This window comes from Vicia villosa, linkage group LG7 (assembly GCF_029867415.1).
Source record: "Vicia villosa cultivar HV-30 ecotype Madison, WI linkage group LG7, Vvil1.0, whole genome shotgun sequence".
NCBI classification, from domain to species: domain Eukaryota; kingdom Viridiplantae; phylum Streptophyta; class Magnoliopsida; order Fabales; family Fabaceae; genus Vicia; species Vicia villosa.
In genome coordinates, this window is record NC_081186.1 from 97653751 (window position 1) to 97681735 (window position 27985).

The 27985-nt window shown below is 33.3% G+C and overlaps 2 protein-coding genes and 1 pseudogene across 2 annotated transcripts; 2 read left to right on the plus strand and 1 right to left on the minus strand.

Annotated features, from left to right (window-relative positions):
* Positions 1 to 757: 757 nt before the first annotated feature.
* Positions 758 to 1922, minus strand: LOC131616055 (unknown protein 1-like). The gene is made up of 2 exons (XM_058887285.1): positions 1800 to 1922; positions 758 to 1539 (listed from the first exon to the last, which is right to left on the minus strand). Exon 2 carries the CDS (start codon positions 1520 to 1522, stop codon positions 1031 to 1033), a length of 492 nt encoding a protein of 163 aa, XP_058743268.1. The 5' UTR covers positions 1523 to 1539; positions 1800 to 1922; the 3' UTR covers positions 758 to 1030.
* Positions 1923 to 7873: 5951 nt separating this feature from the next.
* LOC131619792 (uncharacterized) lies at positions 7874 to 10043 on the plus strand (annotated as a pseudogene).
* Positions 10044 to 10466: 423 nt separating this feature from the next.
* LOC131617939 (uncharacterized) lies at positions 10467 to 12209 on the plus strand. The gene is made up of 5 exons (XM_058889207.1): positions 10467 to 10751; positions 10826 to 10999; positions 11073 to 11222; positions 11372 to 11542; positions 11630 to 12209. Exons 1-5 carry the CDS (start codon positions 10467 to 10469, stop codon positions 12011 to 12013), a joined length of 1164 nt encoding a protein of 387 aa, XP_058745190.1. The 3' UTR covers positions 12014 to 12209.
* The last annotated feature ends 15776 nt before the right edge of the window (positions 12210 to 27985 follow it).

Here is a 27985-nt window from a genome sequence, read left to right on the forward strand (position 1 = left end):
CGAAAAAAAATGAAACAAAGTAAAATAGTAGATGACATACCGGAAATCATTGGCTCACCCTACCAAAAACGAATAGGGGTGGACTTGGCAAACTCTACACCCATAAAACCTAAAATTGACAAAAAAAAAAACTTTGTCAAATGGATATATCCGTCCTATTAAAACCTAAACCCATCAAAAAAAAGGTGTGGGCAGAATAGATGGTGCATGTGTAAAACCTTGATTCGGTCCGCCAAAAATTACAAACAAAACATACATGCATGACAAATCATACCCATTTTGCTAAGCTTATTTACTTTATTTACCAAGTTGATTTTAAGACACTAGGGTGTTATTGATACCAACAAGTTGATTTTAAGACACTAGGGTGTTATTGATACCAACAGGTCCAGTTGGCATTCTACAAAAAAAGTGTACTCGTTTATCTTCAATGGTACTTGGACCGGTCCAGAACAGTACTATTATCTCTAAACACTAAAAAGTGACACTTCCCAACTTAATGCAGCGGGGCTCACACCTTGTTTGCTCACATCTCTCCCTTACAAATGCAAAGTTTCATTTTTTACAAGCATAAAGCTCCCAAGAAATAATATAAAGAAATGAGTTGAAATAAAATCAGTCCTTTTTCACAAGAGAGGAAGCAATAAAAGTTCAAGAATCAATCTTGCATTATTCCATCCAACTACTAACACCCAAAACAAATGAATTTCAAAAGTTTAACTAGGCTGGCATTCCTACCAATAATCACACAAATAACTGAAATAACAACAGCAAATCTGACCATTAAAATCAACTGAATCTGAATGATTTATTAAGCACAAACTAAACTAATTAGTGTAGTTTACAATATTGAAGCTCATCCTGCTGCTACATCCATCTATATGAGCTTGGTCAGATGCAGTTATTTCCTCTAAAAGTATAGTATCATTCAAAAAATAACAATAACTAGGTAAGATACAAATTAATCAGACACAGAATCTCAAAATCAGCAGCAGTACATAATTAAATGCAAATTAACAACTACATAGAGTCAGAATTCAAGCTTCTTGCATAACTCCATCAGAATGACCTTGGGTTGATGTTTGAGCTTGCGAGGCGCAGGAGGACAAGTATGGGCAATTCCTGTGAAACGGAGCTGTGGAGGAGGTGATTTACATTCATCTTGTTCTACATTTGACATTGGAGTTAGAACCCTCTCCTCCATTTGCTTAGAAAGAATGAACTGAAAGAGATTTTCATGTAGCGACTCAAATATATCCTGATCTGAAGGAGAATCAGCACGGAAAGGAAGGCGGCGTACAACAGAGCTCCTGGAATCATTGAGATTCTTGCGAGTATCCGCAAAGGAGTCCAAAACAACATCCTTGGTGCCGGAATGAATGGTTGTCTCGTTAAGCTGTTTTCTCACCACCGTCAGCGTAAGAGGAGACTGCAATTCAAAATCGACATTTTCTTTGACAACTTCAGGAGTTGCAGGAACCTGACAATCTTTTTTCTCAGCATTGGGAGAGCACGAATCCATAAGCGGCGAGTTTGGTTCTACACAGTCACACAAAATTTGTAAAGTTAGGGTTTAGTTTTCCACATAAAAGAAACCCTAATTTTACCCCCAAAGCACAAAGAAAAAGAATATTCTGAGAATGAAAGCGATAAAAGTAAAAAACAAAAACACTAAAAGAGATAAAGAATCGGATCCAAAAGTTGAAGCTAGTATTAAAAAATGAAATCGGTAAAAAAGGTTTGGATTTTGAAATTGGTGACAAATATAAGAGAAACGAAAAGAAGAGGAGAGTGAGTACCTGGTTGGGTTGAGTTGAGTTGAATGATCGGATGCGGAGAAAGGTTTTATAGAAACAGTCGCCGCCGCGAAGTACAATGCTTTGCTTTCTTGCGTTCTGTGTTCCAACTACAGTCTGTGAGTGCCAAAATGCGCCAACTATTCTTCTCCTTATTTATAATATAAAAAAAATTCTTATTTTCTTTATTTATTTATAGGATAAAGCTAACATATGCCCTTGGAGCACATGTTAAAAAATCTAAATATAGTAAATTTGTATTGGAAAACGTATTAAACACATTAATTATAAAAAGTTTATGAAAACAATGTACAATTTTTAAGTAAAAATTTCTACATTTAACTCTTAACATGTGCGCACATGTTAGCATGACCCTTATTTATATCTCACTTCCACTTTGCTTTTCTAGTATTTCCACATCCACTTAATAATGATCCTATTAATTTTCTTTTTTGAGGGAACAAATCTTCAATATGAGCATGGAAACGTACATTTGTTTTGCTGAGTTCACCTTCTAAAAATTGTCTTCATTTACTTTGAAACACGATACCAGGGAAGTAACTATGTAACTCAATCTTGTATTTGCCACGTAGTCCATAACACTAAATGGATAAATACTTATTTGCACTAGTTCCACTTAATTCATACTTGTCCTATGTTAAATTAATAATTTTAGTAGTACATTAAATTAAGAGTAATGCTATTCATACACCACTTTCTACACCAAATACTTACACCCAACACTATTCACCGTAATTATACGGTGAATAGTGTTTTTTAGATAAAAATATATATTTTATGAACAGTAAAATATTATTATAATAATAAATATTTTTTTATTTTTTTAAATTTGTGTCATTAACCAACTTTATAACTTCATTAACCAACAATTTACATTGCATTAACCAAATTTGGTGACTACTGTAAAGTACTGTTCATGGGTGTGAGAATAACATTATTCAAATTTGGTTAATGCAGTGTAAAAATTTGGTTAATACAATAATGAAGTTGGTTAATGCAACATCCAGGTATTAAAAATAATTTTTAGCAGTCACCAAACTTGGTTAATACAGTGTAAAAACTTGGTTAATACAGTAATGAAATTGGTTAATGCAAAATCCAGGTATTAAAAATAATTTTTAGCAGTCATCAAACTTGGTTAATACAGTGTAAAAATTTGGTTAATGCAATATTGAACTTGGTTAATGCACGTTTGTACATGAACAGTGTCGTCCGTAATTTTAAAAATAAAAAATATTTTTTATAAATATTATTATTTTATTTTAAAAACACTGTTCACCGTATAAATACGGTGAACAGTGTTTGGTGTAAGTATTGGGTGTAGGAATTGGGTGTAAGAGTAGCATTACTCTTAAATTAAAGCTATTGAGAAAAGTTTTCTTTTAAAATATGTTTTTGACTTTTAGAAATATTTTAAATTTTATTTTTAGTTCCTATTAAAAAATAATATATTTTAATCCTTATAAAAATTTTATACATGTAATTTTAATTTTTGTTATTTTCTAAAATCTTAAAAATTATTTAATAATTATTTAATTTTTAACTTTTTGAATAATTTTTTTCATACATATTTAGAATACTGTAAAATATTTATTTATCAAATTTTAAATTTTTACAAAATAAGAAGAACTAAATTTGAATTTTTAAAATTGAAAAGATAATGATAAAAGTAATGAAAATTTTGATTTAGAAATTAAATTTTAAATATTTTTCAAAATTTTTTTACAACATTCTAAACATGTCTTGTAAAATAATTATTCAAAAACACGCATTAGTTTAACAAGAGAGACTAAAATAATATGCATAATAATTTTGTAAGAACTAAAACATGCTATTTTTTATAGGAATAAAAGATAAAGTTTATTAATTTATAGGGACTAAAAATATATTTAATTTTTTTTAAACCAAAAGAATACACTTTCTTTATAGGTTAAACGAAAATTAAAATTAACACACAATTATGAATTTTTATTTTATGTAGTCACCTTAACCAAATTAACTATGACTAATTTCAAATACAAAGTTCTATAAGGTTTCGTTTGACTAGATGAATTATAATAGAGTTTATCGGAAAAGAAAACGATGGAATGGAGTGGAATATAACATAATAAAATATATATTTTATTTTATTTTTTTGTGTATTTATCATAATTTGACGAGATTGAACATAAAATAAATTAGTTTATTCCACAACATACACCTTAAATTTGTTAAATATGTAATTCTACGTGTTAAGCATGCTTGTAAATTCGACAGAGTCGAAGTAGTATGTAGTTAATATAATCAAATTTAGTTTATAGCAGTTGAATCTGTATGTACTTGACAGAAGGTCGAACACAACCTGAAGTAGTCAAGCAGTGTGTCTTCGACTAAAAGTCTAATACAACAAGTTGAATATGTGTGTATTTGCCAAAGAGCCGAATACATTATGTGAAAGTTAGTAAGACAATTAATTAGTTTGAGACTGCTTGATGTACAAGTAATCTCATTATAATAGAGGGCACCTATTGTTTGTTATGAGACGAGACTGAGAAAATTCACAATTGTGAACTTAGACAAGAGAAACTTTATATTTAGTATAATCAATAAAAAACTTCTTCTCTTCTCTCAAAACCCTAATTTCATCTTATCTTCCCCTTTTCTCTTTTAAATTATCTCTTATATTCAATTTATTGTGTGAGGGAATTGTCTTGCAACCAATGTATATATGGTTGAATCATTCGAGCGAAAGGGGAAGAATAAGAATCTTGAATCAGTCAAGAAAGTGGTTGAATCTTGTCCGTCAAGATTGATTCCAACATCTGGTATCTAGAGCACTAACTACGATTCTTGGGATGCATAGAGCGGCGACTTCTCGTCCAAACTGGCATTTTTCAGCAAATCTTCCCATCTTGAATGCCAAAAATTAGAATAATTGGTGTAAGCAGATGGAGTTTGTCTTATCCTATTAAGACATTTGGGATATTGTGAAGAATGGTGTAACACCTATTAGTGATAATGCTACATATGAAGGAAAGACTGCACATAAATATTTGAAGAAGAAAGATTATAAATCTCTCCTTAGAATCCATCAATCCATAGACTCATCTAAGGAAGCATGAGACATCTTGGAGAAATATTTTGGAGGTGCTGAAAAGGTAAAGGAGGTGAGGTTACAAACTCATAAAAGGACGTATGTGTTGCTTCAAATTGATGAAATTGAAAGTGTGGATGACTTACTCTCTAGGATAACAAAATTGGTTAATCAGGTTAATATATGTGGAGAAGTGTTGACATCAAAATGGTTAGTTGCGAAGATTTTGAGGTCGTTACTTCCAAAATTTGATCATGTGGTTGTAACCAAGAAGAATCAAATGACCATTCAAGCGTGACAAAAGAAGAACTTCAAGGGATGCTTGAATATCATAAACAAAGAATGACTGAAAGATCTGCAAGCAAGACAAAAGGTGATGTAGCGTTGTGGGCATAATCAGCAAAAGAAAAGAAAGACAAAGGAAGATGCAATGACAACAAAGGTAAAAGAGGTTACAACAATTCAAACGGTAGAGGTAACCAACAAGAAGGAAGTTCGTCGAACCACATAAGACTTTTAAACTAAAACAATCATAGAGGTTGTGTTTCAGGAAGAGGGAAAGGTGGTGGAAGAAAACCTGATAAAAACCATATTTGTGCTTCAATTGTCACAAGCATGGTGTCACTGCAAAAAAAACAAGTAAGGTATGATGATAGCGCAATTAATGGAAAATTCCCATAGATCAAGGGTTTGGTCCTTACAAAGTGTATCTATAAGGGAGTTTGGAAAGATGGAGAAAAGTTCAAAGTGTCAAGTTGCCAAAGGAAGAATGTCGACGCAACCTAGAAAATTGGTCGACTCTTTTTCTGTTGACCATATAGAAAGTTGAAGACTTAGAAGAGTTTTGATTATGTTGGTGCTAAAGGGAGTGTCGAGAAGAAGACTGGAGCGGGATAATTTGAATTTTAAATGCTAGCGGTTAGCATGAACAATCCTCATAATAAGCGCCAAAAAACGTGGGGAGCAGTTACTTGGGTCGTGGAGCAAGACATCTAGGCTGCAGCCAGTTACTTTGTAGTTATTTTTACGTGTAGGCAGTTACTTTATTGTATTATAAATAGGAGATCCCACAAAGGGCTCCAGGTGTTCACTTGTACTAAAATCACTTGCAAAAACTTCACATTCCTAGAGCGTGGAAGCAATAGTTTCAAGAGTGATAATGTACGTGAATCACCATTTTTCCTTCAATGCAATTTCCATATTTTTCAATCATTCCTCTTGAACACTTCGTGTTATTTTCGTTTACGTTTGAATTATCTTTTCACGTTATTGTCTATGGTAATAATAGTGATTCTATTATGATGATAGAATTCACCAAAGACATATTCGTTGTGTATTTCCTTTAAATGTTATAGGCCTCTGTCGGTCACGAGTCACCTTTAGTCGGTAACATCATCATCTTTTATGAAAAGCTGCTTGTTCAAACTCTTTGTAGGAAACCGTTTCTCTTAGAGTTAAGTGTTGTGTCGATTTGGACAAGTTAAGCCTTTGTTGCATTAGCACGTGTCTTAGGATCAACTAGTCGATTCTGCGAGTAACCCTTAGTTTGTAGGCTTTGGGAGGACTAACGGTTGTTTACCAACTTCCACACTATACACATGGTCACTATGCTAGTGATTGTCCAGAGAACAAAATAAGTAATCAAGAAAGTGATGCAAGACTTGCAAAACAAGAAGAAGAAGAAGAAGAAGAAGAAGAAGAAGAAGAAGAAGAAGAAGAAGAAGAAGAAGAAGAAGAAGTGTTAATGGTCACAACGAAGATATTATTGAATGTCAAAAAGTGAATAAATAAATAAGGATTGATATTATTGAATGACAAAAACTAAATTACACAATGTCTATTTATATACAACTAACTAAATTGTATACTAAATAATTAACGAATCTTAAACTCTAATCAACTTAGACTTTAACTATGGATTATATTAAAACTTACACTAAATTACCTTCACCATAACTTTTTCAAAACCAAGAAAAGGAAAAAATAATTAAAAAAATAAAGGGTACATGTAATATTATATAAATACAATGTAGTTATCATTTTAAGTCATTTCTCTTCAACTATTTATGAAGTATATTTGAAATCACTACATTCATTAATACTAATTTCTTCAGCATTTTTATCAATGACTATAATTTTGATACATTTCAAGGATGTATCTAATGATTATAAGCCTATATAAAAATTATACAAATAGTATGACATAACACTTTTATTTAGCGTTGAACTTTGTAAAATATGTATGAGTAAATATTTTTGAATATACATAACACTAACTAAGTGTAAACAAATGTTATTTAATCCCCTTATATATTAGCATATAAAAATGTACAATATAAATCTTTTTAAAGTAGTTAACATATAAAAATGTATGTTTTATGTTGTCAATAATAGACAATCATCTTTTTCTTAATTTGATCACAACATATTTTATTTTGTCTTAAAGTAGTTAATATATAACTTGTCATAAATAATGGATCAGAACATATTTTTTAAATTTATTCTATTCTATTACTCTAACTAATTATTTTTCATTTTGAAATCGAGTTGAGGGACCTTGATTGGAGTGAAGAAATTGTGAGTGGTAATGAGAAGAATATTTTTGTATGTGTGAAGAAGTGTATCCTTGGTATTTAATTTCAAGAGGTCGATTTGGTGAAAAATTTGTTTCAATATTTTCTTTTTTGATTAAGATATTAATTCACTTATTAGTTGAAACAAAATTTTAAAAGAAAGATCCTTGATCTGCTGATCCATAAGCATTATTGCAAGATCATGATCATGTTATTACTCATTAATTCACATGACTCTACCTTTCTAGTACTTGTACATAGTTAAGATTTTTGATATCTCCCAAATGCAATAAACATTATATGTTACCTTTAAAAAATATTATTTCTGTATATTTAAAAAAACATTGGTACATTGTAATAAATAAATAAACATTGGTACATCATTTTAAGTCTTTGCATGCGAATGTACAATGACTAGGTTGAGGTTTGTATAAGCTAGTGTTTAATCTTATATCTTTGAGTGAATTTTCACTTGTACTGATAAAATTTGATTTGTATGATAGGAATTTACAAAACGAAGAGGTAAAAAGGAGGAGTCCACGTATATCTTGCATGATGAAGGGCAAAAAGAAGACAAAATTCAAGTCACATCAGCATCTCACCTCGTCACCAAATCAGGTTAAGTTTGTTTACATTATCCCATATATAATAATAACAACTTTCTTCCATATCTTAGATCAGTTTTACTCTATTAATGATTAACATGATACTTAATTTATGTCATCTAAATAATTATGTGCAGGGTGTGAAACGTGATGCTATCAGAAAGAAAAATGCTAAATGTTAGTAAGCTTCATTTTTACATACTTTGTGTCACATATAATTTATTCAAATTATAAATTTTCATGTAATATATTATAAACCTCATAATACATTTAATTTATTTCACTTGTATGTATCAGATCAACCATCAAAGTCGCCATCAACTATTTTGCCAGAGAAACAAGTACTTGAACTTGTCGTTGACACTTTACAAAGGTGTTTATTAGCTTCAAATTTTATATGTTGCCGATAGAAAAACTCACATTGATATTTTCAATTTCTTGCTTCATAACATATATGATACAGGAGAGACATCTACGAAATATTTGCTGAACCAGTCGATCCAAATGAGGTCAGTGGTCTTAATTACTCATAGTATGTTATGGATATATTTCATGAAATTTTTCTTATAACTCACTTTTGGTGGATTTTTATGGAAAGGTTGAGGATTACTATTCAATTATTCAGGAACCTATGGATTTTGGCACTATGAGAGCTAAATTACACGAAGGAATGTATAAGACTCTAGAAGAATTTGAGGTTTACAACCTTGATTTTGCATAAATGATTGTCTCCTTATTTTAATATATTACTATTTTTAGTAGGAATCCTAACATGTGTATGCATACAATTTTATTATACTTTAATGTTTGTCATCTAATACTTGGTATTTGAACCATTATGTAGCATGATGTTTTTCTGATATTCAACAATGCAATGAAATTTAATTCTTCTGGCACCATATACTTCAGACAGGTATGACATAGAACTCTTGTGAACAACTTGGCTCCAATCCAACTTTCACTATCAAATATTTATTTCTTTTTATTAAACTATTTGTATATGACCAATTCAATATGTAGGCTCGAGCTATAAGTGAGTTAGCTAATAAGGTTTTTGATGTTTTAAGAATCAGTCCTAGCAAGTTTGAAATAGAGTTTTCGGAAACAAAACATCAAGTGACTCCAATAAACGAAAGAGATGTTAGGGACGCAACACACATTAAGTCCAATAAAACAGCAACTAGTGTGCCCTCGAATAATGTGGCATGCTCTTCCTATGGTACATCAAGCCGAAAAAGCGTCAAGATAGATTTTCATGACACCTTTAAGCATAATCATGCTATAGATGTAAAAGTTGGTTCAGGTAAGAGGAAACATATACATAAATTAAGATTGTTAGAAGCTCAATTCCAAAGTTTTTTATTGCTAAAGAAAACCATTCTCATAATAATTTAGTCTTAATGAAGAAAATATGAAATTCTCATGACTTACACATTTTAAGTTGTCTAGGTATTGAGGAATATCGGAGATGTAAATCTATTAGTTTTGATAGGCGTTCTACTTATGGAAAATTTTCCAATGACAAAGATGAGTCAATAGTTCCAACTATATATGACGATAAAGTAAAGCTACTTGAACATGTGAGTCTTTTTATCTCCTATTATCGCTATTTTACAAAAGACTACATAAAATTTGGATTTGGTTAATCATATGGTTATATTGTGGCTTTGTATAGGTTAGTCAACAAGATAATGGCTACAAAGACAGTTTGGTGTTATTTACTAAAGATTTAGGACCCATTGCTCAAAAAATAGCTAAAAGGAAATTACTTGGATGTGAAATTCATACTGCCTCTGCTTTGGTTCCTACTTCTATGTCATTGTCTCAAAACTCCTTAAATAAAATGACAAGTTATAGAGGAAAAACTAATATGCATATTTATGGTGAGGGGTTATTGAGTTGTGAAAGTGATAAACAAAATCAAAAGCTTACTTTCAAATTTGATGACAAGTCTTGGTCAGATAGAATCCTTTGAGCAATACAAGCTCTTATAATAGGATTCTAGTTTATGAAAAGGCCAATTTTTTCTCAAATGAATTTTGATCTGTAGCATTTTAAATTTGTAAAGGCATGATGATGCACATTTGTTAAGGCAAGCTTATTTAATAATTTTAATTAAATGTGAGTTTATCTTTAATGGAGATTATGCAAAAGAGTATTCTTTTCTATTATACTCAATCATGATGGTTACTAAGTTTTTTTTCTAATTTTATTTAAAAAACGTCTTTCTTTAAAATTAATTAAGGGAGAAGAAAAGGATGAGGCTAAAAATGGGTATGAATTCTAAACACCATCCACTTGTGTGTTAAATGTTGGTTTGGTTATTTACTTTGATGAGAAAAAAATGAAAAGAGTTGAAATTAGTTGAATGTGAGAGAGATAGAAAGAGTTGATAATAATGGCATATAGAAGAAGGCAGGTTGTATCCAGGAGTTCCACCTTCAAGGAAGAGATTAATGTTAATGGGAATGAATTATTAGATGATCATAATAAGAATGATGGTTCAATTAGCGCTCCTCCATTTTTGTCCTCTATTCATAATTCCTTAGCAACTCCCTCCTTTAATAATTCCCTTGCTGCTCAAGCCATCAAAGCTTCTGCTGCTCGTCGAGACCCCTCTCATTCACTTGCTCTCGCCAATTCTTCTCTTCCTCTTCAACATGAAAATCATAACAGATCCAAGGTTTTTCTTGTTTTCTTTTCTTTTTTTTCTTCATTTTCTTCTTTAAGTACTATAATGTAATTTTACATATGTAGAGCTTTGATTCTTACGGCGATGCTTCCAAATCTGGTTTTTGGGGCGTCCTCGCGCAGAAAGCTAAAGATATTTTGGACGATGATAATCCGCCCACACAACTTCCTGATCATGACATCCAAAAACTGAGATCACAATCTTTTAATACCACAATCATGCCTCCTGGTGGAACTCAGGTCAATTGATTAATTCATGAAACGCATTCCATAAATGCAACCTGTTTGTCTAAATTATTTATACTTTGTTCAGGATATTGGAAAAATTGGTGAGAGTAACCTTAAAGGATGTGAAGACGTGAATCAATTAATGTGGAATCCATGGCAACAACAATCCAAACAGACACTTGGGACCACCAATTCTCAATCTGTCCATGAAACACAACTCAAGGCTTCTCGCGACGTAAGGTGCCAACTAACTATGTCATTATATTGTGATGAGATTGATTCACATAGTCAAACACTATTATATGTAGATTAATTATTTAATAAGATATTGAGAAAAAAATTATTTATTGTTTTGAATGTTGAATATGTTTGTTAACATGATAGGTGGCAATGGCAACCGCTGCGAAAGCAAAGTTACTTCTGCGAGAGCTTAAGACGGTGAAAGCAGACTTGGCTTTCGCCAAAGCGCGATGTTCACAACTAGAAGAAGAAAATAAACTACTGCGTGACAAGGAAGGTCGTGAGAAGGGGCAAAATCGTGCAGATGATGATCTGGTATGTGTATTAATTAATCTATAGTGTAGCAGGTAGCACATACAAAATGAACGAATGTTGATGGATCTTATCTATATGCATAAATAGATTCGTCTTCAATTAGAGACACTTCTTGCTGAGAAAGCTCGATTGGCTAGTGAGAATGAAGTGAACTCTCGTGAAAACCGTTTTCTACGAGAAATTGTGGAATACCATCAGCTGACTATGCAGGATGTGGTGCATTTTGACGAAGATATGGAAGATGACCCTGAGCTTTATGGGCCCATAGATACCACTTATGGACCTCAGATGTTATCTCCACGCTCTCAATTACCAGGTCGAAGCACGCATTCACAATCAATATTTGATGTACCACCACCAGAACAACAACAACAACAAGATCAGAATACATCATCATCGTCATCACAAGATGAAGCTATCCCTAATCCTAGTATCCCACCCTCTGTTTCTAAGGATCAACATGCAAAATGATTCATCATTTTCATTGATATAGCTTAGCCTAATTAGACATGTTTTTGATACCATTGAAATACATAATCAATGAATGCATATTTTCTCTGTTATAAATAGATACCAAACTAAAGGGAATATAAGCGGCATGGAATGGCATGGCCCGAGGATTAGTCATAAGTGTTGTTTTTCCGGCCAACTATATATACTTGTTAATTAATTGGAAAATTGTTCATTATTATATGGCTTAATTTTATTTTTACCCTTAATGTAAAAATTTGATCCTTTAATTTGTTTCAACACTTTCTCTACAAATAATTGGGGATAATGGTAAGTCCATTGATGTATGGCCAAAAATAAAATAGGTTTATCAAATGGATATAAGTAAAGTTAATTAAAACCTCTTGTTTAATCAATATTGGAGAAGATTTTGTGCATAATCTTACCTGCATACAATATCACACAACAAGTTGCTAAAGCCAACATGAGATGAGACTATTGGAGTAATGTGTATCTATGAGTATGAACCATTTTCATTTCACAAGACCATCACATGGACTAGCAACATAGACTCTGAATATCTTGTTGAATATTTTTATAATAGTGGTATTCTATAAGAGAAATGCTATCTTTACACCAAATTTTGACACTACACTATATATTCTTATTCTAAATACAATCAATTTGATAATTTTTGTCATTTTTATTAAATTCTTATGACCCTTCTCTTTCTTCTCCATGAGAACCATACACTTTCTCTTTCTTTCTCCATTAAAATTGTTCTCTCTCTCTCTCTCTCTCTCTCTCTCTCTCTCTCTCTCTCTCTCCCTCCCTCTCTCTCTCTCTCTCTCTCTCTCTCTCTCTCTCTCTCTCTCTCTCTCTCTCTCTCTCTCTCTCTCTCTCTCTCTCTCTCTCTCTCTCTCTCTCTCTCTCTCTCTCTCTCTCTCTCTCTCCCCCCTACCACTATAAACTAGAACAAGGCTTAACTTGTGATTAGTTAAACTCTAGTTAGTTAGTTTTTTGAACTTGGTCTTATCTTTCTTCTAGATGAGATGAACTAAAGTTTGGGTTCATTCTCTTTCAGTTCAAATGTGGTTTGTTCTTTTTACGACAATGGATCTAGATTTCTTCTTGATATATATGGAATTTATGAGACAAAGGTCCTAGCTTTCTTCTGAATTAGATGAACTACATATAAAATTCAATTATGTTGTGTCATGCAAATGATATTTTGTTTTACGACAATGGTCCTACCTTTCATATGAAGTATATGAACTACAACATGACATAACTAAGGATTATTTGAACCCTAGTTTGTCATTTTTCGAAACTTCATACTATATTTCATTAGGATGTGGTGAGTTAATGCTATGGTTCACTCTTGATAAATTGGAACATGGTTTGTTATTTTTACAATATTGAATCTACATTTCATCTTGATCCGTTGAACTAAAGGAAAGACTTTATCATGATCACTAGTCGAATTGTAGTTTTCCAGTTATCACGTAATAGTCTCATATGAGTTAAATCTATACATCAATGTGATCATTAGAACAAAGGCTTGTTAGATTTTTAACACGATTCACCAGCACCACAATTACTGACTTTTTTTGCTAGTTGGGAGAACAAACAAAGTTCATTTCTATTATCCATTCCCGAGCCAATGGACAAGGAGAGTCGACGAATAAGGTGATCTTAAAAGGTATTAAGAAGATGTTGGGCGACGCCAAAGGGTTATGGGTTGAGTTACTCTATGAAATATTATGGTTATACCCTAATTTACCATGGTATATAGTGCGAATAATATGTTTCCCGTTGAGATTGACACATCCTCATGTCGTTGTTCTCGAATCAACCAAGAAGTTAACGATGTAGGGATAAATTGTGATGCTGAATTGATCAATGAAGTAAGAGACGTTGCCATATTCGGGACTTCACCGTCAAGCAAAACGCGACTAGAAGATATAACTTTAAGTTAATGCCGAGAGAAATGCAGAAAAGTGACTTGGTGGTGAGGCAAGTAGTTCTGCCTGCGCAATAGAGAAAATTGCAGTCCAACTGGGAAGGATCGTATGGCATATTCCAGAAGATGCCCCATGGATCATATAATCTACCAGAACTGGATGGGCAACTCGTTCCCAAGACTTGGAACTCCATTCGTTTAAAATATTATCACAATTAAGTTATTTATGAATTTTTAGAGGAGGCGCGTTGCTGACCTATGTATGAACTTTTGAATATTTATGACCTAGGATAATGTTTCAGTTTTTAGTGTCATGTATGCTGCACTTTCATAGGAAAATCCTTGTCGTCTTTTAAGGAAATATGAATATGTTGGACTTCCACAAAAAGATCATTTCCACCTTTTAAGGCACTACAAATAAGTTCTACATCCACTGGGAGATTCTTGTCGTCTCTTAAGACAATATGAATACACTAGACTTCCATAGAAAGATCCTTACTGCCTGTTAAGGCATACAAGTATGTCGAATTTCCACAGAAAGATTATTGTCACCCTTAAGAGTAATACAAATGGGCTACATGCTGGGATACCTCATCTCAACGCCTCGCATGAGAGACCTAGTGATATATTTGTGGGACTCTTCAACTCTTATTTATTTATAATAGATAAAAAAATAAATCACATATTTATATTGAAAATTAGAATGAATGATTTACTTTATAATTTTTTTAATAGATAAAGAACAATTTTAGAATTTATTTTCAATTTTTTTAAATAATTAAGTATTTAGTTTGATACATTTTTTTTATCAATATAACAATTATGAGAGACAGAGAACGAATAAATTAACTATACAGTTCCATTTTTTTTATTAAAAAAACATCTATTTAAAAAATATATTGAACTCATTAATATTTTTATTTTTGAAATACAATACAAAAAAAATTATATTGTAGGTAAGTAATTAGCTTTTGCTCATAAAAGAAAATAACATTTGTGTGGTACCTTAAAAAAAGCAACTTAATTTCGGTCAAAAACACCCATTAAATATCAGACTAATAAAAACTCTCATATTTCAAATCTATTAAAGTCTTTTAAAACTATCCATAGAATACTAACAAAAATGTTTTTACAAAATTATTTTTTATTTTACACAAAATCAAAAAAATTAAATATATTTAATTAATTTTTCGAGAATTAAATAATTAATTATGAAATCTTAAAAGGAATAAACTCTCAAAATCCAAGAATTTCATCGTTGGACCACACACTATCTTTGTTAGCATAGTAATAAATTAGTAATAATAATAGTAATAAATGATAAAATGAAGGTTATGATTTTAAGAATCAGTAATAAATTAATGTAAATTTTTTATGTTTTTTTTTTGTTAACCGACCGGTATCCGCAGGGGAAAGGGGCCCCACGTGACTAATCCGGATCCGGGCTCGGAGGCGACGGCACCGTGGCCCCAGGGCGTTTTTGACTCCAGCCGGGATCGAACCCGGGAACTAGCCGGTTCCGTTCTTTTTTGGAGAAAGCTCATTTGCCAACTGAGCCAACTTGTGCCCCAAGGGCACATGTTAAGAAAGTATAAATGGAATGTTTCTATTGAAAAAGTAAATAAATAAATTAACTATGAACTTTTAATTAAATCAATACACAATTTTCAAACACAAAGTTTCTATATCTAACTCAAATATTCCATTTATAGATTTCTTAACATGTGCCTTTGGGGCACAAGTTAGAATTACCCTTTGGATAAAAGTAGTAGTGTCGTGGCATTACATAAATTTTTTAGTTGGATAACGAGTGATGTGTCACAGAGTACATTTTTTAATTGGATAATGATTCCGTCTTTCAGTTTCTAAAATTTCTACAACAAACAAACCACTTCAGTCACTGAGTCCATATATCAGAGACTATATCTCTATTTTTTTCTATTTATGAGAAGAAAAAAATGATTAGAGGTCAACACAATTCTGAATTATCCTCGCAAAATTCGGATTCAGAAAACCAAGGAACCCTTAGGCTATGTTTGGGAGTTTGGAGGGGAAGGGAGGGGAGGGCTTTGAAAAATAGGAAGAATTGGGTGAAAAGGATAAAAAGATTTTGGGTAGGAGGGTTTTGGAGGGTTTGAGTTTATTCATAACACCAAAAACCCCATAAAATGGAGGAACTCAAAAATAGTATTGAAGGAGGGTTTTGGAGGGTTTTGAAGGGCTTACATAAATATTCCAAATATCTTTTAGGTTGTTATAGTATTCCGAAAATTAAAAATTTAGTAATAATAATGACTCTTTTATCATTCTAAACAAAATCATTTTTTCAAAAAATGTCAAATATTTTCCTATATTTTTTTAAAATTTCATTTTTGGAAGCCTTCCCCTCCCCTCCCCTCCAAACTCCCAAACATAGCCTTAGTGATCAAGAGTTGAATCTGGAGGAGGCAGAGACGAATGTGACAAGGACGTTTTCGTATACGTATACGAGTTTGAAGGACATCATGTATACGAATTCCAGCATGAATGAGATCACCTTAAAAAATTCTCTTCTCAAACAAGCTGCCATGGCTTATCTTCGACCATTGTCTAAATCATCTGAACAAGATAATAATAATAATAATCAAGGTAAGTGCTTCATATGTGGCGGCGCGGAATCTGGCTTCTTTTATTGGCTTGAGGCTTTGGTTAGCTTCATTTGCGGTAGAATCAGGGACACTGAAGAAGATGAAAATAAATTTAAATGAATGAGTGAGAAACAACACGGAACTGTAGTAATAGTTTTGGAACATAGGTCATTTTTTTTAAGTTTCTTCACTTTAGTATTACTTCCATTTAGTTCAATTGGAACTTGTACATTCAAAATGTTTATATCACTTAATTACATCACTATTTTATTTTATATTTGTATAAGTGATTGTTACCAGCTCAGCAAATTCTATGAAACAGAGTTTTAGTTATATATTGATGATAGAGATTATAGTTGTTATGTTTGGTTAGTCTAAAACTATGGCCAAAAGACCGGTCTTATATTTGATTACAGTACAATCTTGATTTTCCTCATCTTCCTCATCTTAAAATATCCATCTTCAGTCAATGTGGTTATTATTTCCACTTTCCAGTAGGAGATGAGGGCCTTATATTTTGAGTGCATTGCAACAATCCAGTTTGCGTCTTCTAGTGCTTGTTTCATGAAATAGTTTGAGCATAATAAACATTAGGCTTCAAATAAAATTAAGTTTCATTGCCTTGCTCTATTTCTGGTAGTTTTTGATATGCCTTTCTCTTGCTGCTATTTTTGGTAGTTTTTTGAAATCTGCTATTCCTGGCAGTTTTTGAAAAGAAAAAGATATTACTAAAAAATGCTTGTGATATGGTTCAGAGTCAGACACACGAACCCGTCCCGTGCATCACATAAACGAGAAATATTCCACAAATCCAAATGAAAATCATTTAGACACACACTTATTAGTATATTATTATTTAATTATTTTCAAAATACATAATATTTAATTATTTTCTTTCTCATATATATATATATATATATATATATATATATATATATATATATATATATATATATATATATATTTTCATGACCTCCTTAGTTACCCCACTCCTATAACCGAGGTAAAATCTCTTTCATGTTCGAAGTAAAATATATATATAGTAGTGTTAGCCTAATCGACTATGACATTGAATTGACTCATGCATTGTTTCCAAATTTAGACTACGTCTTGACCTATAATTAGAGAGCTTCTTTATAAATTTTACACATCCACAAAATGAGTAGTGATCCTACTTTCTCATTTATCTCATCATTTCTTTAAATCTCTCAATTTTCTCACATATATTTAGCCATAGTGGTTCGAGAGTACTCTTGAGTTTAAGTGAAGATCTTTACTCTGGTGTAGGTTAATTTGTAATTTATCAAGAGTGATTTATCTCTTGTGTAAAATATTCTTCCTGAGGAATTTTTTGTTTGGTTGTGAGCTAAAACAATAAAAGCTCTTGTTTGTATTGGGGATTGTATTAGGTCTCCGTTTGGTTCACGAGTTTCACCTTGAAGAAAAATATCTCTTTTAATTTGTGAAGATTAACTTCTAAATTCAAGTGTGAGTCATTAAAGTCTCACATTGTCTATGAATGGATGAAATTTTGGATTTATAAGAGAGAAAATTCATTTACATAACACCTTAAGGTTTTGGGTTGAGATCTGGTGTCTTCCTCTCTTGAGATCTTAGAGCATTAGACTTATTGATGACTGTCATACCCCAAAATTTGCCCATACTATTTCTCTTGTTCAAATTCAAATCAATACATAAAGCTCCAAGACACATTCTCCTATACAAGGCTCAGAAACTAGGGTTTGGTTTGTTCAAAGGAAAATCAATGAATCAATGGCTCCAAGACATCCTATATGGCTCAATATATCTCACATCATCTCTATGACAAGCATCAAGTCTCAGCTCAAAGAATTGATCACTCAAATGTTCAGAAAGTCAACAGTCGACTGGGTTGACCTAAAAGTCAACTGTGGGCAAAGTAAAGTCAAAACTCCTGATCTTTTGTCAAGATCCTTATATTGAAGTATCATTCACCATTTGATCAAGAATTGATCATGGTTCATCAAGGAAAGATCAAAAAATCAACAAATCAAAAAGTTTCTAAATTAGGGTTTGTATAGGAGAAAGTCAACTGAACTTTGACCAGCCATAACTCCCACATGGAACATCAGAAATTTCTCATCCAAAGCTCAATTTGAAGGAAATTGAATTATCTACAATTTTGTATCTCACAAGCCAAGTCCAAAAATGCTTCATTTGAGAGATATGAGCTAATACATTACAGGTCCTTTTGAAAGTCAACAAAAAGTAATTTTTTCTCAAAGAGTGGTACATGAACATGGTGGAATCAATTGAGATGAAACCAAAAGTATCTTTTAGAGGACTCTTTAAGCTTTCTAAAAAGTCCTAGAACATCTTCATATGACAAAAATTGAGAGAGTTATGGCTTGCACGAGTTGGGCGATTTTGAGAAAATGCATGGAACTCAAATGGACAAAATTCTTACTTTTGAACATTGGGCTTGGACTTTTGGATTTCTCACGTGGTTTTAAGCTCATAAGAGGCCCATAAACCAAATATTATTTATTTCTTGATTTTATGGCATTTTTATTTGAATTTATTCAATTAAATTCAATTTAAAATCAAAGAAATCATAAAATAAATAATAAAGGATTATGTGATCAATATTCCAAATCAAAGTCAATCTAAAAATCACCTTGGGGGCCCATAAAATAATCCCATGCAATCTTATGATTTTTTTTATATTTATTTTTGAGGTTATTTATTTAAATCCAAAATTAAATCAAGAAAATCATGATTTAATTTTCAAAGATTATATGGGTGATTTATGAAGATCCAAATTGATTCACATGGCAAATAACACGTGAGAAGGCATCAAATAGAGTTAGACTCAAAAATAGAAAGATTTGGTGAAGGAATCAATTCAATTTTTTCTTTAAATCAAACAATTGATTATTTCTCCAAATATCAACCCTAATGCTTTCAATATATATATGCTAATCATTCAGTAATGAGGGGACGAAAAATTGGAGCAATGGTACTAGGGTTCTAAGAGAGAAAAATACTCAAAATTAGATGCAAATCGGATCTCTCATGGCAGCCTCATTCAAGGCCAAAAGATCGCTTCAACATCATCCCATGGTGGTGTAGGGTAAGAATGATTCATTGGTCGAGCTCCATGCTGCCCAGAACGCAGGTCCCATGTTCATCATCTTCCTTTGTGTTAAACTTTTCGTTTTGATTATTTGTGGTGTTTTAATCCAATCTAACCGTGTGTTTGTGATTATAGTGGTGCTTGGAGTCCATTAGAACCGTTATTCATAAGTTTTAGTGCAGGGATGAAGATATGCCATTGTTAGGGCATAACCATGGATTTGTTCGTATTCAAGGTTGCAGTACGCCTCAAGCCAAAATAACGCTTCCAATGAGTTCGTGGCCTCTTGTTTACTGGATCTGGGCGTGATTTAATCTTATTTAAACGTACTTTGTTCAAGTTTTGATTTTGTAGAGGCTGCTACGATAGAAAAACGCAGCAACACCATAGCTAAATTGTAGCTAAAAAACTTTGTGAGAGTTTTGTTGAGGAAGATGACCGCGTGTCCATGTCCCATTGGTTGGCTAAAAATTCCAACTTCTCCCTCTTCATATGATTGGCTAGTCAAAATAATCCCTATCCATCTCTCTCCTTTTGATTGGATCTGCATGAACATGAGGGACCCACTTCTGACCTTTCTTTTTTTGACTTCGAATATTTCCACCAATTTTATTATTTATTTGTTGTTTTATGATTCCTTAACAGCGAATCGACATAGCAGGAGTGGCCGAGAGGAGAAGTGCGTGACGTACAAGACTGGGGTTCGATCCCCAGATTTCACAATTTTATTTTTCAATTAAACAGAATGTTGATCCAGTGTGTGCTACGCGTATGCCATCACAACCCACCCTCAGATCACCACCACAAGATCCTTGCCATCCCAGATCCAACGTCTGCCAACCAACGGCGCACCATGGACCAGCAAACAGGATTCACACTAGATTGGCACCAGGTTTCTTTACTTTTTATTTTATTTTATTTTTATTACTTATTTTACTTGCTTTTACTATATCTTTAACCTTTGTTTTTTCTTTATTTTATTTTATTTTCTTTATTTAAACAAAACTTTTTTTTGATAATTTGTAAAATTTGCTTTTTAATTCAATTAATTAGGATAAGTTTATTTAGGTTTTTTAATATAATAATTAATTTAATTAGGATAGTATAATAATAGTTAAACAATTTAATTTATGTTAATTAAATTAGATAATTAGGATTTAGGTCTTTACTACATAACTGATATAATTTTAAATCTTGATGAAAACTGTAGGCTAGGTTTTAGGCTTTTACCCTTAGGTTTTTTTAGCCATAAGGCTTTTTAACCATGACTTTCCTAAACCGCATTTTTATTCGCGAATTCTCTTCTCATCTTCCACTCCAGTGTATGTCGCATGCCTTTAATTTTTGTTTTATTTAATTTCCGCCTTTATTTAATTTTTGCCTTTATTTAATTATTTATTTTTTTCCAGCCATTTAAATTCTAGAAATCAATGTACAGGTTGCCAAGGTTTTTTTGTAATAGTTAGGGTTTATTTTCGCGCTCCATTCCTCCTCTATTATGTAACTGCCCCAAAGCCTTGTAATAGTTGTAGGTTTATTTTCTGCCTTTTAATTTCCGCACAATATAATTGTTATATAACTGCGTGGTTAGTAAAATAGGGAGTGACAACTAAAAATCCAATATAGCTCACCTAATACAAAATAAATATCTGAATCTAACCCACGTGATTGATGCATACACTCACCTCTAAGGTAACACCTCTTATGCTGCCTTCTCGATCAAATAGTCAAGTCCCTTCGAATATAGGGATACCTTAGCTTGTTGCCTTCGATTCAAAATCACCACGTCCCTCCGATAAAAGATCATAGTCCCTTCGAGTTGCCTACGATAAATATGATCTCGTCCCTCGATTAAATGGTGATAGTCCCTTCGATTGCTAAGGTATCCTTACTGTTGCCTAAATGACTATTATATCCTTCCCCAAGACTACCTGCCCTCTTTATGGTAGGGACAGTCTTGTGGCGAACGATAACCCTCGATGACCCTTCGATGACCCGTACATCCAATTGAAAGACTTCCTGCCCTCTCATGGTATGGATAGACCCTTTCAAACGAAAGACTTAAAGAACACGAAAGACAAACTTAGGGTAGGTAATTCTTAATTACTTGCTCAAATCAAATCAAAAATCAAATGCTTTTCACACCTCCTATTTCAAAACAATTCCAAAATAAGGCTACGCTTATTTACAAGCTAAAGTCCTTAAACGAAATCTTTTACTATTCACACACGACACTTCAAACTTTTCAAACAAACAAGTGAGCTAAGCAATTAAGAGCCCATGGATAACCATGGATGCAAAGGGTGCACCTTCCCTTTTTATAACCTACCCCCGAAATCAAAATCTTTCAAAGGTCTCTCCTGTTCTTTTTGCCTTTCCAATTGGATAAAATAAAAGTCAGTGGCGACTCTTGCTATCCGCACATTTCGATTATAAAAGTCAGTTCACCATATTACAGAACTGGCGACTCTGCTGGGGATGCTTTCGAATAAAAGAGGGGTTACCTTAAAGTTTAGGATCACTTTAATAATTGTTTGTTTGCTTTCTTTATTCTTCAAGGTTATTTTAGGTATTGAATGGAAGATGGATCCTATACCCGGATTCGAGTGCACCTTAAGATAGGAGCGGCATAGTCATGGAGACCCCCCTTGTACATGCTTGGGGTTGGTCAAAATGAAGTTCGCACTTGAGTTAGGCCTCCACTGGTTATTGTGTACCTCTTTTGTGTAACACCCCAATTCTACCCAAAGCATTTAGGCAAGAAAATATCAGAGTAATTAAAATTTCATACAACACAATTAGGATGTTACACTAAGTAACCAAACAAACACCTAGAAAATAAACGGACATCAACGATGCCAAAAGCATACACACCTGCCAATAAAATGATACATAACACACGGAAGATATGAACATATATATATATACATATATCTCTCACTCTCAAAGAGGAGTTTTCCAAAACAAGTTGTTTACAATACACAATGGCACATTATCACATATACATGTTCAAAAGAGTCATATATAAATAAATAACAACAGACTCCCGACTCCCCGGTGTTACGTATCAGAGCGACCGACAAGACCAACTGGAGAACTACCTCTTCCAAAAGACTTCCAAAGCGGCTAATCTGCAGGATGCCACTCAAGCATCAAATCAGCAGAAGGGTGAGAATATAATTCATAATGAAAGCATGACAATTATAGTAATGCCAACAAGTATCATCAAGAATCATACAACAAAGTAATCCACTCATTTAACCACAATTAATATATAAGTAATGTGACACATGAATGATAACATAATTATAAAGACAGACAATGATGAATGAGACTCAACTGTGCATATGCATGTGGTACCAAATCCGGAGTAAAACTCCCCTTGTCATTATGACAAATACACCTTTGCCGAGCATTATGCTGGGACTTCTTTCCCTCAGGAAAATACACCTTTGTCGAGCATCAAGCTACGACTAAACGTCATCGAGCTGTCATACCCCAAAATTTGCCCTCCCATATTCCATTCACAATAATGCAAAGCTCAAGGTTCAGTCCCAAAGACCACTCACTCCAAAGTCCAGAAGATCCATAATCAACTGGTTTGACCTAAAAAGTCAACCACCACCAGAGCATAGTCAAAGCTTCCCAATTTTTGTCAACATCTAGTATGTGAAGTACAACCATCATTTGATCAAAGATTGATCATGATTCCATTAATAGAAACTCAGAGATGAACAAATACACAAAGGTTCAAATTAGGGTTTCTTAGGAGAAAGTCAACCCAACTTTGACTGGGCATAACTTTCACATGGAACATCAAAAATGCCCCACTCAAAGCCTATTTTGAAGGAAATTGGATTCCCTACAACTTTGTCTCTCACAAGCCAGGGCTAGAAATGCTTCATTTGAGAGGTACAAGGCAAAAGATTACAGGTCCTTTTCAAGCATCCTCCAAAAGCAGTTTTTTCCCAAAGAGGATATGATCAAGATAAAAGCTCCAAATGAAAAATATATTCCAAAGTGGCTTATAGAGGACCTCTTGAGGTTTCCAAAAAGTCTTAGAACTCCCTCATAGCTTAAAAATTGAGTGAGATATGCTTGATCAAAGTCGGGTGATTTTGGAGGACCAAATGTGAAAAAAGGAGGATCAAATTGGATTTCTTGCAAATAGGCCCATACTTTTATGACTTGAACTTGGCCCATAGGTTATCCAAAACATATGCCACGAATTTTATCTTTTTATTTGATTTTTACACAATTTTATTTCATTTAAAATTGATTTTTAATGATTTAAATAAGTGAGAAATCAAATATTTTGGTAGAAAATATATTTTGTTGATTTCCAATCAATATTAATGATAAAATATATTGCTAATTTCGTGATGATTGGATTAGAGAAGAATAAATTAAATTTTGGCCAAATGTAGTAGCTTATTATTCAAGAAACAAATCAAGTTTCTCAACTATGGCAAGTTTTGATTTAAGAGATTCTAGGGCTCCTCTTTAGACCTAATTGATTCACTATAAGTAGACAAGAGAGGGCATAGGATTAGGGGACGAATTTCTGCAGAGAGAGCCATCATCAAGAACACAAAAAAAACTCCATATAAACTCGAATTCAGTTTTGGGGAAGGGGGGCATTGCAAGGAGTTTGGGAGAGTGCAAAAGATTCCTTGGAGATCCCTGAGTCGATTGGGATCGTTACACTGCAACAACAATACCAGAACAATCTCCAATTGACCGAGGTAAGTAACACTGAAACTTGACTCGAGTAGGATAATCCACGCATTCTTATGTAGTTTTGATTACATATTATGGTTTGTACGTGTGTTGCGAACGTGTATGAACCTTTAATTGAAATTCTGGGCGAGATTGGTGCGGGTTGCCATTGATGAACAAGTTAGGGTTCGCCAAATCGATTTGGGGCTTTTCTGTTTAAGGTAAAATCAAGGGAAATCATGGGTATAACTAAACTTAGGAGACTTGGACGAAGCGAAAGGTATATTCGCGAAGAATTTATATTCGTATATGGGGTTTTTAGGGTGTCGACTGATTCTGCTACGAAAAGTGTTGGTAGCGAAACCGTAGCATATATGATAGGCTTTTTTGCAGGTCCTCTGGGGAAGATGATGAGTTGGCAGCATGCCAATGGCTCATTCAAAATTCGCGCGCGTTTGGGTTTCGGTTTCTGGATTTCCCATATTACGATATGAACGCGTGTAATAAACCAACTAGCGCATGTGGTTGAGTGGTTAAGAGAGGCAGTTGTGAGAGGAGGGTCGCTGGTTCGAATCCTTCCTCCGACAATATTTTTGTGAAAAACATTGACACGTGATCCAGTGTGTGCACAGCACTATAGGCGCACCACACTCCCTCAAAATCTGGCCAATAAAACCTTAGTGCATTAGATCCAACGTCCCAGGCTCAATACCCATGCTATACACCCTAACAACAATCACACTGTATCAAATTCTATTAAACCATAATAATTTTAACTAAATATTTATTTTGATTAAATCTCTTTTAATATATTTATTTATGTAATAATATTTATTTTTACAAATAAATTAGTACATGATATTTATATTAAAAATGCAATTTATTGTTCGTGCCGATTAAATCGATTAATCGCTATGGGCAAATAATAATTTTAATTAAAATGTTTATTTAATTAAAATAAAATACAAATGATTTCTATTTAGTTAAATGGTTGCAACTATTTTATTAGTTGTGATGATTAACTTTCCTGTTTTCTAAATTCCAACTTGTTATTATTTGTAATCGTGTTAATCGGTTATGAGGGGTAACAATACAAAATAAAATTCACAAAAAACAATAAAACACAATAATCCATTATTAGTGATAATCGAATCAATCGATTTGAATTGGTAATGATACAAAACCCCTAATCTTTTGACTATGGTGATCAAACCTATTGATCATCGCGGTTAATTGTGCCAAATCAGGGTTGTACGCCCAGAACATCTAAAACAACTTCAAAACATTTTTCAAACATTTTTCAAACTTCAAACTCCAAATACAGATTTTTATCTACGACAGGCTATTCAAAGCCTTCAAACCTTCAAATCGAATTTCAAACCTTAAGGGCGTACAACCCGTCCCCCGAACTACGTAGACTCTGATCCTCCATAAGGAGGTACGTAGGCACTTGGCAACAAGGCGAGTCCCCTTCCTCCAAATCTTAATCATGTCTTTAACCCTATTAATTGTTTGTTACCTTTCTTTATGATTTGCCATAACCCTTATCTTTGCAATGTTAGCCTTTAGGAAAGGGTTGAGGGTGCCTAACACCTTCCCTCGACCTGAATATAGTATCTTACCCCGATCTCTCAACTACGTAAGGTTTCCTATTCGCCCTTCAGAATAGGTGGCGACTCTCTAATCTTTAATTTTTAGGCAGGTTGCTACACGAGCATTTAGCCCCCACTGATGACCTCTTGCCACTAGGGCAAATACACCTTTTTACCGAGCATTAAGCCCCCACTGGTAATAATTGCCAATTCAGGCCACCTGCTAATAGCATTCCGCCATTAACGTAATGAAATGTTATGCTGTGCAAATATATGACTCTATTACACGACAACAACATCATCAACAATATAACACGGTCACATACCCACGTTACACCGTTTATATTTTATCCAAAAGGATACATCACCAATTAATAACATCGTTATCAATTACATCACACCATAATTACCACACAGGCATTAATAAGCACACAGCACACATTCACCGTTCAAACATACTGGCCACATCGGCATAGATGAACGTATAACACACTTATACACATCAAATTAATATTGGCCATCGGCCCACAACTTCATCAATACATCATCCACAAGTTGTAATAACAACAATTCAACAATGATATTACATCATTCTCATAACAATAATTACTTGCCATAAGGCCACACATCATGCTAATAACAAACAACCAAACATCGTCACATATCAAAAATGAACATTCGTTAATACATAACACATATGAACATAATTTCATGTCATTGACAACTAATCACCTACCTCGTACCAATACGATAACATTCACACAAGACATCATCATGATTTATCATGCACTAGTTCACAAAACCATTTATGAAAATCAACCAACCACTACTACATCCTACATCATCAACAATTGCAACCAAGCACTATGATTATTTACCAATCATATCGCGCATATAAACAATTATGTGTTTTCATCAACAACCCTCATAACTAACTAATGACAAGCTAACCAAGCCTATACTATCATATAGAACATCCAACTAGCTTCCTAACACTTCGAACGGCGTACGAAACGGAGCTACGGATCAAAAGTTACAAGGTTTCAAAGTTTGGATAATTGAACACACTACACAACTCATCACTTGATCCTAATAAAAATAATGGGATACTACATCCTATGAATCATTTAATTAGATAATAATATAGGTTATTGCGTTAGCTTTCCAACGCTTCGAACGGCGACAAAATCGGAGTTACGGTTCAGGAGTTACGAAGTTTCGAAGTTTTGGAAAAACAGAAAAAGCTGCCATCCGCTTCAGCTCCGCTCAGCGGACCTTCGCAGAGAGTTTTCTACAACAGAACCTCCGCTCAGCGGACCCACCTCCGCTCAGCGGACCTGCGTAAACCCAGAAAAAACCAGAACGAACCAGAACGGTTCCAGGCCCCTTATACCCACCAAAACCACTCCTAAACATCATTACAACACCAATACAACACATACAAACCATAGAAACAACCTATTATCACACTTTCCATGGTTAATTCACCAATCTATCCCAAAACCTAACTTTTTACCCAAACTCAATCAAGCCATAGAAATGGAAAAGAAAGCATGATCAATCACCACAACACAACAAGGATATCATTTATTCATCATACAATCATTCTCAAACAAACTTAGATCAAACAAAGAACACACAAGAAAATTGTGGAAATTGGAACAAGAAGAACAAGAACAAGAACAAGACTATAAGAATCATACATCCAAGATAAATTAGATTCACCCCCTTACCTTGCTATTGTGACGATCGACAATCGATTCGGTTGAGAATCCTCCATTTTTTCTTGTTTGTCCCCTTTGCTCTTCTTCTTCCTCTCTTCTCTTTCTTTCTCTTCTTTTTCTTTCCATCCTTTGTCCTTTCTCACAAATATCTCTTTCTTATAAAGAAAATATTTATCCCGCGGAAATGACCAAAATGCCCCTACGCTCAAATATCGTTCAAACGCCCCAAAACGCGGAATATTACCTTAATAAT

Bases quoted from the DNA above. Each gene is read 5' to 3' on its own strand.
- LOC131616055 (XM_058887285.1), bottom strand. From the start codon at position 1,522: ATGGATTCGTGCTCTCCCAATGCTGAGAAAAAAGATTGTCAGGTTCCT.
- LOC131617939 (XM_058889207.1), top strand. From the start codon at position 10,467: ATGGCATATAGAAGAAGGCAGGTTGTATCCAGGAGTTCCACCTTCAAG. The intron at 10,752-10,825 runs GTTTTTCTTGTT...TTACATATGTAG, and splicing joins AAAATCATAACAGATCCAAG to AGCTTTGATTCTTACGGCGA. The intron at 11,543-11,629 runs GTATGTGTATTA...ATGCATAAATAG, and splicing joins ATCGTGCAGATGATGATCTG to ATTCGTCTTCAATTAGAGAC.